The sequence below is a fragment of the Solanum pennellii genome, chromosome 7 (assembly GCF_001406875.1).
Source record: "Solanum pennellii chromosome 7, SPENNV200".
NCBI lineage: Eukaryota > Viridiplantae > Streptophyta > Magnoliopsida > Solanales > Solanaceae > Solanum > Solanum pennellii.
In genome coordinates, this window is record NC_028643.1 from 71,889,411 (window position 1) to 71,902,701 (window position 13,291).

At 33.0% G+C, this 13,291-nt stretch overlaps 2 protein-coding genes across 3 annotated transcripts; one reads left to right on the plus strand and one right to left on the minus strand.

Moving 5' to 3' along the window:
- The first annotated feature begins 1,724 nt into the window (after positions 1-1,724).
- LOC107025869 (syntaxin-132-like) lies at positions 1,725-9,615 on the plus strand. Of its 2 annotated transcripts, none has more exons than XM_015226643.2 (12): positions 1,725-1,966; positions 3,470-3,583; positions 3,718-3,774; positions 4,710-4,758; positions 5,122-5,210; positions 5,307-5,380; positions 5,509-5,551; positions 5,628-5,688; positions 5,810-5,835; positions 5,917-5,994; positions 6,464-6,610; positions 6,708-7,151. In XM_015226643.2, exons 1-12 carry the CDS (start codon positions 1,949-1,951, stop codon positions 6,888-6,890), a joined length of 939 nt encoding a protein of 312 aa, XP_015082129.1. In that variant the 5' UTR covers positions 1,725-1,948; the 3' UTR covers positions 6,891-7,151. The 2 variants fall into 2 exon arrangements, with proteins under 2 accessions (XP_015082129.1, XP_015082130.1); XM_015226644.2 differs by lacking the exon at positions 6,708-7,151 and adding an exon at positions 9,360-9,615 and having other exon boundaries at positions 1,726-1,966.
- A 24-nt stretch (positions 9,616-9,639) lies between these two features.
- LOC107025868 (isocitrate lyase) lies at positions 9,640-12,077 on the minus strand. Its single transcript, XM_015226642.2, has 3 exons — positions 11,919-12,077; positions 10,126-11,728; positions 9,640-10,024 (listed from the first exon to the last, which is right to left on the minus strand). The coding sequence occupies exons 1-3, from the start codon at positions 11,946-11,948 to the stop codon at positions 9,930-9,932; spliced, it is 1,728 nt and encodes a 575-aa protein (XP_015082128.1). The 5' UTR covers positions 11,949-12,077; the 3' UTR covers positions 9,640-9,929.
- Positions 12,078-13,291: the final 1,214 nt, after the last annotated feature.

The window sequence follows — 13,291 nt, forward strand, 5'->3', positions numbered from 1 at the left end:
AATTTCGAACATAGACTTATCTTTTGTTAATTAGTGTGTGATTAGTTACTAAAATCAAAATTAAGTTCATATTGTTGGACCTCTTTTATGTGGCATTCTGCTGGTTAATGTTGACCAAATTGTTGTGCTGATTTAATTAGAACATTTAACAACTTCAAGGAGTTTCTGGGCCTAATTTCAGGTTCATTAGCCCACAAGTAGTCCAGTCCATATCACAAAAAATGACATGATTTGGGATGAATATTTTTAAAATGGTAAAATTGAATAATAGCAAATCATTAATTTAAATTAAATGCTATAAAAATAGTTTGATTTAATTGTATTCCATAGCAAACTGTTGCTATTTCGTCTCTTTCCAGGTGAATCTCACTCGTCACTCTCGTTCTCCCTCTCGCGCCTCTCTCGCTTTTATACAAAAGCAAATATATAAAATACACTGTGTTTGTATAAAGCGATAGAAAATTATATATATACATATGCTTTCGTTTCCCTCTCTCTCCTCTTCCAGATCTCGCTTGTCAGTCTCTCTCTCGCCTCTCTCACTTATACAAACATAAATTTATAATTATGTTTCTGTTTGTATAAAGTGAGAGAAAATTGTATATACACATGCAAATACATATATCTTCATCCTATGCACTTATAATTATACAATACAAATATTCACCTGCTCAATTTTCTTTGCCTTTCGTTTTTTCTTACTTTATACAAACACAAATTATACAATTGATCTTTTGTATAGATATATACCGAAACAGAAACAAATTATATACAACTGCTTTCTTTTGTATATGTATAGCGAAATATACATATTTATGTTTTCTATGGACCGCAATTATGCAAAATATAACTATAACATACAAATATTATTTTAGTATTTGCTATATATGAAAGTTGCTCTTTAAAAATTTATGTTCTTAAATTAGAATAAGTTTAATATACAATAATATTTTTTTACTTTTATATAACAAAATTGTTATGTGAGATATGAAATTAGAAAAGATAACAATTTTTCTGAATAAAACAAAATAAGCAAATAAGACAAACAAATTAAAATCGAAAAAACAAAAATCTAAATGGGGCAAATATTTTGGAAGGCAAAAAAAAAAGAAAAAAATTGCCCCCATGCAGGATCGAACTACAGACCTTCAGTTTACAGACTGACGCTCTACCACTGAGCTATAGGGGCTCATTTCGTCTTCTGTGACACTGATAAATATAAATCATCAAATATATATAAATATATTAATAAAAGAAAGTAATAGTTTTTCTAGTAATTTCTTTTGCAAATCACTTCTGGGAAAATACACTTAAAAATACCTTTTTAAAAACTTGATCAAATTACTACTCAAAAGTCTTTTCAAAATTTACATCACACAAAATCACCTTTTACAAAAATATATTTTTTCAAAAAAAGAATCTTAAACGTAAAGCTGATTTTAGAGTTTGTACTTTGTTCCACTATAGATTTAGCTGGTAAAATAAGGAATTTTTATCTTAGATACATACAAAAAGATTATTATTTTATTTCCTTTTGATCATTACCCAATTTTCTTGATCGTAACGCTTTTCGTTACAAGTCTTTTATAGTTATATAAAGCCGCATATAGATATATATATATTATTTATTTTATATTATAATAATATACATTTTTTAAAATATAAAATAATATCACATAAATTAAGACGACGATTTATTAATTTGTTTCTATTTTTTTCTCGTCATTCTCGTCTTCCCATTGTCACGCCGGTCACCCGGCCCATACAAAGACAAAATTTACACACACAGAAAAATCCCACAAACAAAAAAAATACTCCTAAAATATTGCCACTCTGTTGTTTAACTTTCTTGTTTTTTTTTGTTTTTTTTGTCTTTCGATCATCATCAACAAGCACCAATTCTTCTTAGGCGGCCATAAACTCTTTCTTTCACTAATTATTGGAAAATATGAATGATCTTCTAGCGGTTAGTTTATTTTCTTGACCCTTTTATTTATTGTTTTGATTACAGGGAAATAAAAGAATGAACTTTTTTGTTGTTTTTGCTTCCAAGATTTCAGTTTTTCTATCATATGTGTCTTGCTTTTGTTTAATTTTGCTGTTAATTGAATTTTGTATGTTAAGTTTAGGTTATACTAGTGTGGTGTAAGTTTGTAAAGATTGGATTTTTATGTAAGTTCTTGTGGTGTGTCATAAGTGTTAACTGGAAGTCCGGGTTTTTCATTAAGGGGTTTAAAACGTGAGCAAGTAAATGCACGAAGAAGCGAAGGGGTTTAACATCTATTATGTATATAATTTTAATCATGTATAAACAGTGGTTGGTTAAGTTTAACTATGTATAATTTCAGTTTTTGTATCGCACGACTCTTGTGTTATTTTGATTTTGTTTTAAGTTTTGCTTATACGAGTCTTTGTGAAGTTTGAAAAGATTGGATTTTTATGTTAAGTTCTTGTGGTGTATCATTTGTATAAACTGGAGCGAGGATTTTCATTAAGGGGTTTAAAATGTGAGCAAGTAAATACACGAAGAAGGTAAAGGGGTTTTACGAATACTAGGTATACATAAAAATAATAATTTTAATCACGTGTAAACGATGGTTAAGTTTAGCCTTGTATAATTTCAGTTTTTGTATTACACGAGTCTTGCTTTTGTTTAATTTTGTATATTAAGTTTTGCATATATAGTCTTGTGAAGTTTGAAAAGATTGGATTCTTATGTAAGTTCTTGTGGTGTATCATATGTATTAGTGAGAGTCAGGATTTTTATTAAGGGGTTCAAAATGTGAGAAAGTAAACACAAAAAGAAGCGAAGGGGTTTAATCATGCAAAATAAGTGTAATTTTCTGTTAAAATGAACCTCTCGGCACCTTGGCTCCGCCCGTTAACTGAATACTTGGTTACTTAAAAAGTAATATCAATCTTTTTGTAGGTGGTAGAGTTTGGAGTCTAGAATTAAGGTCACTCCTTTATATCCTATTCATTTACTTGCTTTTTGTTGTGTTTCCTGCTAGCTGTTCTTAACTTTTTTTGTAATTTAACAAAGCTTACTTTTTTTTTCTTTGATAATTGTGTTGTTCGGGTCAACTTGAATGCATCTCGGGGTTCCTGTTACACCCACCAACATCATACCGCTAACTCTGTCCATCTATCCATCAAGGTTTGGACTGTTAGAAGAAATCGCGTATTTATACCTTTGATTGAGATTTGAAACTGAGACCTCATGATTCTGAACATATTTCATTGACCACTAAGCGACAACCTTGGGTGCAATTTAACGAATCTAACTGGAGATTCATTTATAGGATTGAATTTGTTCCTTTGTTGTCATGATAATTTTTATCTATATCACATTATCTTGTACTGCAAGCACTTGTAATGAAGGTTGTACATTGATCACTATTTGATTTCAAGCAAGGGGGATGATGTGATCTTGAAGTTTATTGTCATGTAATTTCTGTTCTTGTTTCAGGATTCAAGTTTTATTGCTGGCAAAGATAATGCTTCCAATGAATCTGATATCGAGATGGGAAACCGATTTACGAGGAGCCAGTCAGATTCTGGAATCAACAGCTTTAACAAGCAGGTATTGCTTCACTGACCCCTGAGTTAGTTTTTGAGATTATCATAGTGCAGTTGTCATCTAAAGATAAAACTATTAGTACCAATTTTTCAAAAGGGTTATCCTCCCATCTCCTTGCTCCTGACATAATCCTGCAGATGCAAGAAATCGAGAAACAAGTTGATAGACTTTCTGGTTTACTGAAGACCCTTAAGGTATCATTCATACAAATTCTTTGCCTTTTCTTTTAGTTTTAATTGCTGTTCAGAAGCCATTTAGATCTATCGTACTTTCTTCTTTTAAGAAACTACATATGCAACTAGTATGTCTTGGCTTCATTCCTGCTTTTACATGCTTTAAATTTAAAGTAAAATCAATCCTGAAAAGTGAGTACTACATCTCCCCAGTGTACTATATGTCTCTTGGTTAAAAAGAAATTGATAACAGTGTAGTTGGTTTCATATCAGGGTTTAAATTCCAATAGCGACAAAAATGATAGGTGATTTCTCCTCTGCCTTGGAGGTGGTAGGTACTTGCCGAAACAGTTGAGATAGTTGCTTGTTCTTTTGGACCCAAAAGACAATCTTGGTTGCCCATATGAGAAATGAGCTGGTTGATAATAGCTAAGTAGGCAATATTTCATAAGAAAATCAAGAAAATAATTGTAGTGTTGAAGGCCAAAGAGTCTTAGTTAAATCAGTGGTTTCATTCTGCAAAAGACGGAACTTTTAGTAGAGAACTTTAGAACAATTGGGTTGCTTGCTTTAACCTTGTGATTTTATTGGATTGTATGTTGAGGAATATGACATTCAAGGAACGGAATAGGATAATAAACAGTTTGGAATGGGTTCAGCTATAGGAGAACAGATGAAAAAAAACCCGAATCAAGTCACTCCTCCCAGATGGAAAAATATAATCTTGGTTGCCAATCTGAGAATAATCAGTTTATAGATTGTTGAATTTGTTGTCACAAGTACTGGAGAAAAATCAGTTTTCACTTTTGCCTCTATTACAGACTTTGCATTTTGAAATAAAATGATTTAGTTTAGCGATAAGTTGCACATGTCACTTTAATCATTTCTATCTGATCGACATTTTTTTTACCCTTTCTCTGGTCAGTGATTATTTGCTAATTGGAACTATCTTTCAGGATGCTAATGAGGAAACAAAGTCTGTAACTAAAGCATCAGCAATGAAAGGTCAGATAAGTGCTATTTCATTATGTCTTGTATAGCTAACAGATACACTATAAACTTTTAATGTTCTCATCTCTTTTACCTATAAGTTGTTATTATATTGTGAAATATAACTCTTAAGATTGTTAAATTTCTCAGTCAAAACTCAAAAGTAGGCGCTACTATTTTTTCAATCCATTTACTATAATGCACTCGTGAAATATTAACATAGATAAGTTCATCTATAACTGAAGAGAAATTGGCCTTTGATCCTTTACTACTAAACAACACTGATAAGTTCGTCTATCTCTGTATAGTGTTTGATTTTTTGTGATTTGTAGCCTGCTTACCAAAGTTCTCAAGAAAGCATTTTTTACTTGTTTCCAGCTATAAGGAAGCGGATGGAGAAAGATATAGATGAAGTTGGGAAGATTGCAAGAAATGTCAAAGCAAAAATAGAAGCAACTAATAAAGAGGTAATTTGTCTTTTCTTTTATATTTGGATCAGTAAAGCTGTTTTTGAGTTCAATGTTCATCACTTAAAAGCACTCTAATCATTATCTTTTCTTTAGAACTTGGCTAATCTACAAAAGCCTGGATGCGGAAAGGGTACAAGTGTTGACAGATCAAGGACAAATATGACCAAGTACATTCATAAACATAGTTTTCCAATATTGCTTGACGTTATTTTCCACTTCTCGTGCTTGAGCAGTCGTAATTGCGTGAGTGTATGAGTGTGTTTTTAAATTTGTTTTTTTAATCGTTGATCTGTAGTGCCTTGACAAAGAAGTTCAGAGATGTTATGACAGAATTTCAGGTATAGACAAGTCTTCTTGTTTGCTTTGTGATGTCTTCTTTTCAATTTAAATTGGTTATAAGTTATGTTCTTCCAGACATTAAGGCAGAGGATAGACAACGAATATCGTGAGGTTGTAGAGCGAAGGGTGATCACAGGTTCGGCTCTCAAATTTTTCCAACAGAACTATAACTTGAGATATGTGCTTATCAATATTTGAATATCCATATGTTGATCTAGTATGTGGTTTTATCGTGTTTTTATCTCACAACTGAGCAGTAACTGGAACTAGACCAGATGAGGAGGTGAGTGCGAAATCTTGCAATTGATAATCCCGATTAATAAGGTTGTTTTTTTGCTGATCTTTATTCTAATGATCATGTTAGACAATCAACAACCTGATCGAAACTGGAAACAGTGAACAAATCTTCCAGAATGCTATCCAAGGAATGGGACGTGGACAGGTACCTCTTACTACTTCATTGTACTGTATTTTTTACTCTTTCTACTGTTTCTTGTCAACATATTATTTCACTAGGTATATGTGAAATGTAGTGAAAGCATGGTTTCTACGTTCGTTAATTCTCATCTTCATGTTGAACTAGCAGAAACAGACAAACAGAACTAGCTGATCTCATTTGTATTCCTTTGATGGACTAACTTGTCCCATACACCACTGCTCGAATTCCACAGATCTTTATAAAATTAGTATGGAAGCATGAGTATTATATATGAGCACATCCCAGTCTTATTTTAAATATCCCGTCAGCTCATCAGCAAGTATAAAGAAGGACTGCGAATAGATTTTCTATACTTTTGAGTGTATTCTAATAAATTGCGTGTTTCACCTCTTCTCTCTAGAAATTTAAGCTACATTTGTATGTTGTTATCATTTCCCTCCCTATTTCATCTGTAAATATGCTCAAACTGTAGGTCTTAAGCACCGTAGAGGAAATTCAGGAAAGACACGATGCAGTGAAGGAAATTGAGAGAAAGCTTCTTGATCTGCATCAGATATATCTTGATATGGCTGTTCTGGTTGAAGCTCAAGGAGACTTGTTAGATAATATTGAAACACAGGTTTGTTTTAAACCCTCCCGTTATTTCCTCAGCATATTTAAAAACGAAAGGGTCTCCACTTCTCTGTGTCGAATTTCTCAATGGAAATTTTGTTCAGGTGACAAATACAATTGATTATGTCCAATCAGGGGCTATTGCTCTTCAGACCGCTAAGAAACTACAGAAGAGGTCTCGAAAATGCATGTTTATTAGCATTATAGTTTTCTTAATCATAGTAGGCATAATAGTTCTCCCCTTCATCATCAAATCTCAACCTTGGAAGAGTAACAAGGGAGCTTAACTGTTTTGTCTTCGAGTTATGAATGCAACGCGTGTGTTTGCCTTGGGTTTACTGAAAGTTAAGATTCACAGGAGTCGTGTTAGCCTGTTTATAGCTTCCTTGTCGATTATATTCCTTTTCGTCTAGCCACACTTCGTTAACTAGCTTTTGGTGTTAACGGTCTGCTAATTGTTCATGAATTTGTGGCACTTAAGAGGCTTTATAATTCATAAAAGAACAGCTTAAAGAGGAACTTGATATTAATTTTCCCCCTTTTTTTGACACTTGTTGAAAATTACCCCATCTTTTTGTCTATTGTCCTTAGTTATTCGCATTGTTGATCAAATTAGTGAATTTTAATGAAGTTCTCTTATATAGTTTTTTTTTTTTAAATTTAAAAATTTAAAGAAAATATTATTATTGTTTTTTAATTAGCTGTCCCAAGTTACGTGCAAGTCTTTTATCACCATCTTCTTCCCTTCAAATAAATAAATTATTACTATTCTATTAAACATAATGTTAATGATTCTGTTCAACAAAATAAGTGGACGTTTGACTATGTATCATTATGAAATTTGAAAAAAGTCAAAGTAAAAAAGGATTTTTGACAATCCAGTTGTGTTATGCCAAAAATACAAATTGATTTTTTTTAAATACTTTTTGTGAGTACCAAATATTAGGTGTCTATACGATTGGATTCACTTAAATTTTTAGCTAACCAAGCAAAGTGTATGAATCAGTTTAGGGGTCTACTTGATTGGCAAAATAATAAGTGTTGTATCAAACAAGATTTTAGATGTAGTTTCTTAAATGACCCTAAACTATAAGTTTAGATATTAAACAGGTTGTTGAAGCTAATAGCTTTGCCATGAAGTAAAAAAATCCCTCACATATATATACTCTATTTTTTAACGTCTAATCATTTGAGAACAACTTTACTTTGCATGTGTTGTATTTCACAATTAAAGTTTAAGCACTGTGAAGTACAGCCATGTAGGGGGAAAAGTTTGAAGTACACCAAGTATGTGTGCTTAAATTTCAGTTGTGAAATATCACACGTGTGAAATTGTTTTGAAGTGGATAATTTACAAATTTTAGTAAGATTTAGGTTGACTAAATATGAAAAATATTTTGTAAATTTTTTTACACTTCTTTCGTGACTCGAATGATGCACCTAAGCGTAAAAAAATGCTTACCATCGAAACAACTCCCTCAGGTCTAACAACCAAAAATGGTTACTCTTCCCCGATGGGCCAATTGGACACGACCTACAATGTAACATTTTGAAAAATGAAGTAGCCACTTTTTTTGGAGAAATAAAATTGGCAAGTGTTTAAAAACTTATCAAAATAAAAGTGAACGGAGGGAGTATTAGATTTACCCACTTCTTTATTAATAGGTAGTATTTTTATTAAGAGAATTTAGAGATTAATTAATTTTAGGGAAAAACTATATAATTAGTCAGACAAATTATATTCTCTAATTTTTCTCTATATTTTGAAATAATTACATTGTCTCACTAATTAATAATTTCATATTAGGTTTCAAGTCAATATACCTAGATACATGTATTTTTACTACCAGATGCACTAAAATAGGGAGAGAGGCGAGCGAGATAGTCTATATATCCTAGATACATGTTAATCATACTAGATATATGTATTTGAGATACCAAATAAAGGAAGAGAGGCGAGCGAGAGAAGAAAGTGGCGACCGTAATTGGAGAGAGGCAAGCTAGGGAGCCAGATACGTGTGAATCCACTTGGATATAGTATATCAAGAGCAAATAACACGTAATTTTGGCCTTAGATATCGAGATACATGTATCTAGACGGGCTAGATATATGTATTTCCGGAAATTCTGAAGGGAAGAAGGTAATTAGATACTAAATTAGTGGATTTCCGTAAGTTAACCTAATTTTATGAAGAAGAAATTAAATGAAAGAAAATACAAATTACGTCTAATAAAGTAGTTGTAGCCTCTGATGATAATGTTTCCTAATTAGATAGTACCAGAATGAATTAATTATATTAAATATTCTTCATATTTAGTTGACTTAAATCTTAATTGAAGGAAGAAATATATAATTTATCAGATTTAATCTCCTTATTTATAAATAAATAATTCCTACCTAATGGATTTCTCATTTACTCATTCATAAGTTTTATGTAATTTTAATTAATAATTATAGGTTGTAGAATATTTTTCTCCTTTGTTAGTACTTATGTAATTTCCCCTAAGTTACCTACATCTATATTATACATAATTTTATTTATTATTGAATGTAATTTAACCGGTTGATTGACAATCGTAACTTTTAGGTTAACTTTTTATGAGCATGGTTGATGTGTAAAATAGTATCTCCTTCGTAAAATAGTCACACAACTATAGATTCTTTTGCATTTTCCGGTTATTATGAATATGATAGCGTTGTGACTCTTCAGAAAAACTTTTAGTTATGTGACAATTTGTGAAATTTGGATTTTCAGGTGAGATATGCAGTGGATCATGTTAATATGGGTACAGATGCACTTCAAACTGCAAAGAGCTTGCAGAAAAAATCAAGAAAATGTATGATGATTGCCATTATTTTGCTTCTGATTATCGCCGCGATTATCGTTCTATCTGTGATCAAACCTTGGAAGAAGTAAATTAGTTAACTCAGAATACACATTACAACTTTCTTCTATGTATCTTCATTTTTCTTGTGAAATTGTATCTCAATAATGTAATTAGTTGCCAGAATTTTATATTTTGAATAGTAAGTTGTGAAAAAGCATAAAAAAAATATCCATTTATAAGCAACTGAAAACTTTAGCACAACTTGGAAGTCCAAATATAGATAAAGATACAAATGATCACACTAGTAGGCAATTTGAAGGTCAAAATAATGCCCAAAATGATTCAAATCCCTGAAGAATTATTTAAAATGCTTAAAAAACATCTTTTATTGTACTTGAAGTTCACAACTTAAAAATTGAGATAGTTCCAGAGCTCCACAAATCTTCACACTCCAAAAGAAATCACTTTTTTTTTTTGTTTGTTTGTTGTTGATTTTCTTACATCCTTGCCTTTGCAATCACCACACTTCCATCACCTAAGTTTGTTGCTCCAGTCCTTGTCCATTTTTCCTCAAATTGCTCCTCAGTTACACCTGTAATCACACCATATTTCGAATACAACGTTACTAATAATTCGTGTTAGAAGTTTAAGTTTTCTACACTGACATGTAAAAAACGCGTAAAACTTAAATACCTTTTCCCATAGCAGCAGTTGAAGTGATGCCTCCCTGGACAGTCCTTAGAACTCTATCATAGTAATTAGCACCAGACCATTTCTGATGAGCCAATGTATCAACACCATTGCTCCTCTCCTCTCTTTGTATTTTCTCCACATAGGCCAACATACCCCTCGTGGCGAAATCCTTGGCAAATGTGTCGACGATGAGCGCATCAGCATGGAAACCAGCTAAAGTAATGAACTGCCAGCAATAGCCTAATTTGGCTATTCTTGGAATGAAATCCATCATTTGGTTATCATTCATCCCTGATGCATCCCAATTGAATGAGGGAGACAGATTGTAAGCCAACATCAGCTCAGGCCTTAGAGTCTTAACTCCTTGAGAAAATTTTGTGCATTCCACCATATCAGGACTTGATGTCTCCATCCAGACTAGATCACAGTACTCGGCAAAAGCCCATCCGCGAACAATTGCAGCCTCTACTGAGCCCTGAAACCTGTAGAACCCTTCTCTGGTTCTAGGCAAGTCCCAGTCCCAAAAGAGATTAGGAAGGCCAAGTCTTTCAGCTACCTCCCTAGCTTGTTCGTGCGAAAGACATTTCTCATAGCTCGAATGATTCATCCATTCGTTCAACTTCCTCTGCTTCTCATACTCCGCCAGGTTCATTTTCTTGATTGCATCAGTGACACATTGAGAAAATGTCTTGAGTTCAGCCATTCCAAGCCAGTTATCCTCAATGGCTTGAAGTTCCGGCCCTGTTTTGCCTGCAGCCATAGCTTCAGACAAAAGAGTAGCCAAACCCTTGCCCTTGAGATTCGGGTTGGAAACACCCAAAATGAACTGATGATCCCTTGTATCCACATTGGTTTGGATCAATGTGGCTGCAACCGCATCAGTACGAGCCACGAGGACTGTCTCAGTCCCCATGACATCAAACTGCAACCTTGCAGCCACAAGCCTGTTAATATGTTCACTTACAGCAACAAGAACTTTACCAGCCATATGACCACATTTCTTCGTAACAGAGGACTGATCCTCAATGTGGACACCAGCAGCACCGCGCTCCACGAAAAGCTTACACAGCTTAACAGTAGCAGTTGCACCACCAAATCCAGTGTCACCATCAGCAATGATAGGTTTCAAGTAATCAATAAAAGGGGTTCTTGCCCTCTCCTCTCTGCTCATGCTCATTCTTGCTTCTCTCTGCTTCCTATCATGATACTGCTGAGCAAAAAACAAATGTTCCACTTTGTTCGGAACAGTATCATAAGGGTAATCAGCAAGATCAGGCCCTGGTTCATTAGTACTTGTGTGAGTTGAAGAACACTGCCAGCCAGATACATAAATAGTATCCAAATGCTTAGCCATCATAGTAACTTGAACAGGGTCAAGTGCACCAAAAGTCCTTGAAGCTGTCCCATTAGCTTGATGAGTCTTGAGTGTCCTCCATAGCTTCTGAGCTAACTCATTGGATGCATAACTTTGCCTCATAGTTCCTCTTAGTGCCACCACATCCCTAGCTGAATATGCCCTCTTTGTTAGCCTGAACCTCTCTGTGTTCCACCATGCTTGCACCTCTGCTACCTCTGCTTCAAATCTCCTCTCTTCTTCCATAATCTAACACAGATCGAATTTCAAGAGTCTAATAAATATACTTGAAAAGTATGTACTATAATTCAAAATAACTAACGATATCAAATGTACATAAAAAAAATAAAAAATGTTTCAATTAAAAGCGCTCCATTAAAATCCATCTACATATATAAAAAAAAATATCTCAAGATAGTGAGATAAGAGATGATCTTACCATTGAAGGAACTGAGTAAGATGCAGCCATGGCTAGAACTTTTAATCTTTTTTTCTTTTGTGTAGTACCTATACAATTGCAAATGATGAATTGTGTATGCAAATGGTTGAGGCAAAGAGGCTCAATTTATACTAGTAAAGTTGTTAAAACTAATACCAAATGACAAGTGAAGGATAAGGGGAAAAAATATTAAAAAAATAATTTTTTCCACATCATTTTGCTGAATAATTTAGACCTTATCTACAGTATTTACTTATCTTGATTGATGAAGATAAAATTGAAGCAATTGCCCAAAAGGTGTTGATATCGAGGCAATGGAGGTTTCCAGCTTTGACAAATATTGCAACTATGTTTGTCCTTTTCTTTATTTAGATGATCTCATTTCTTTCTAATTGTAACAACTTTTAATTTCCTTTTTTAAATTATTGTTCTTTGAATAATGCCACTTTACTTTTTTTTCCCTCTTTAGTAAGCTTAGTAGATCCAGGATTAGTTCGATTGTTTCTAATCCTAGCAGCTTAGTAGATCATCAGTTAAGATTTTGTGTTAAAATGCATTGATTGAATATGTATAATCATTTATTGAGAACTTATTGGCTATTTGGATTGATTTCTTACCATAATTGAATATTTGCCTAATATTTTCGATTCTATAAATAGAGTTTTTTTTTAACATGGTAGCATTTACCATGTATAGTCCTTGAAGCTTTGTGTAAGATGAGAATAAGTGTGTGTTATGCGGAATTCGAGATAATACGAGAAAATATAAACGCGAAAAACAAGACAACAGATTTACGTGGTTCACCAATAAATTGGCTACGTCCACGGGAAGAGGGAGAGCAGTTTTATTAAGGAGAGGCAAGAACAGAATTACAGAATAGGGTTTGCCATAGCGTCTATATATAGTGCTAAGCTACGCCCTAACAGGCTTGGGCCCAACATACAGAATTAACAGATAATTAAGGGCCCAATACGAGACCCCCGTCCTTTCTGTTTGTAACGGGTCCGATTCAAGGCATTCAACAGTGTGAGTTTATTTTTTTCGATGTTGTAAACTCTCTTATCTACGATGGATTGATCTGATCACGTAAAATATTTGTATCTGTTTTGATATATTTCTCTTTTTTCTTACTCACGGTCTTTTAAGATTTGTTTTGTTAACTTTCATATCATATTTGATTATTGTGGTCCTAATATAACTCATCAGATAAGTTATTTTTTCTTGGAATTTAATTTCTGAGATGATTATTTGACTAATAGTTTTTTATCTCAAAAGTTCACATTTCTTTGTGATTTTGATTTTCTTCAAAAAAGAATGTAACTTTACGAAATGATCATTATCTTTTCAATTTATATGGCATGGTCGAAATTTGA

Coding starts and splice junctions, on each gene's coding strand:
- LOC107025869 (XM_015226643.2), top strand. Junction 3,775..4,709: donor GTTTACTGAAGACCCTTAAG/GTATCATTCATA, acceptor ACTATCTTTCAG/GATGCTAATGAGGAAACAAA. Junction 5,836..5,916: donor GAACTAGACCAGATGAGGAG/GTGAGTGCGAAA, acceptor TGATCATGTTAG/ACAATCAACAACCTGATCGA.
- LOC107025868 (XM_015226642.2), bottom strand. CDS start 11,948: ATGGCTGCATCTTACTCAGTTCCTTCAATG. Junction 11,729..11,918: donor CTTACTCAGTTCCTTCAATG/GTAAGATCATCT, acceptor GATCTGTGTTAG/ATTATGGAAGAAGAGAGGAG. Junction 10,025..10,125: donor AACTGCTGCTATGGGAAAAG/GTATTTAAGTTT, acceptor GTGTGATTACAG/GTGTAACTGAGGAGCAATTT.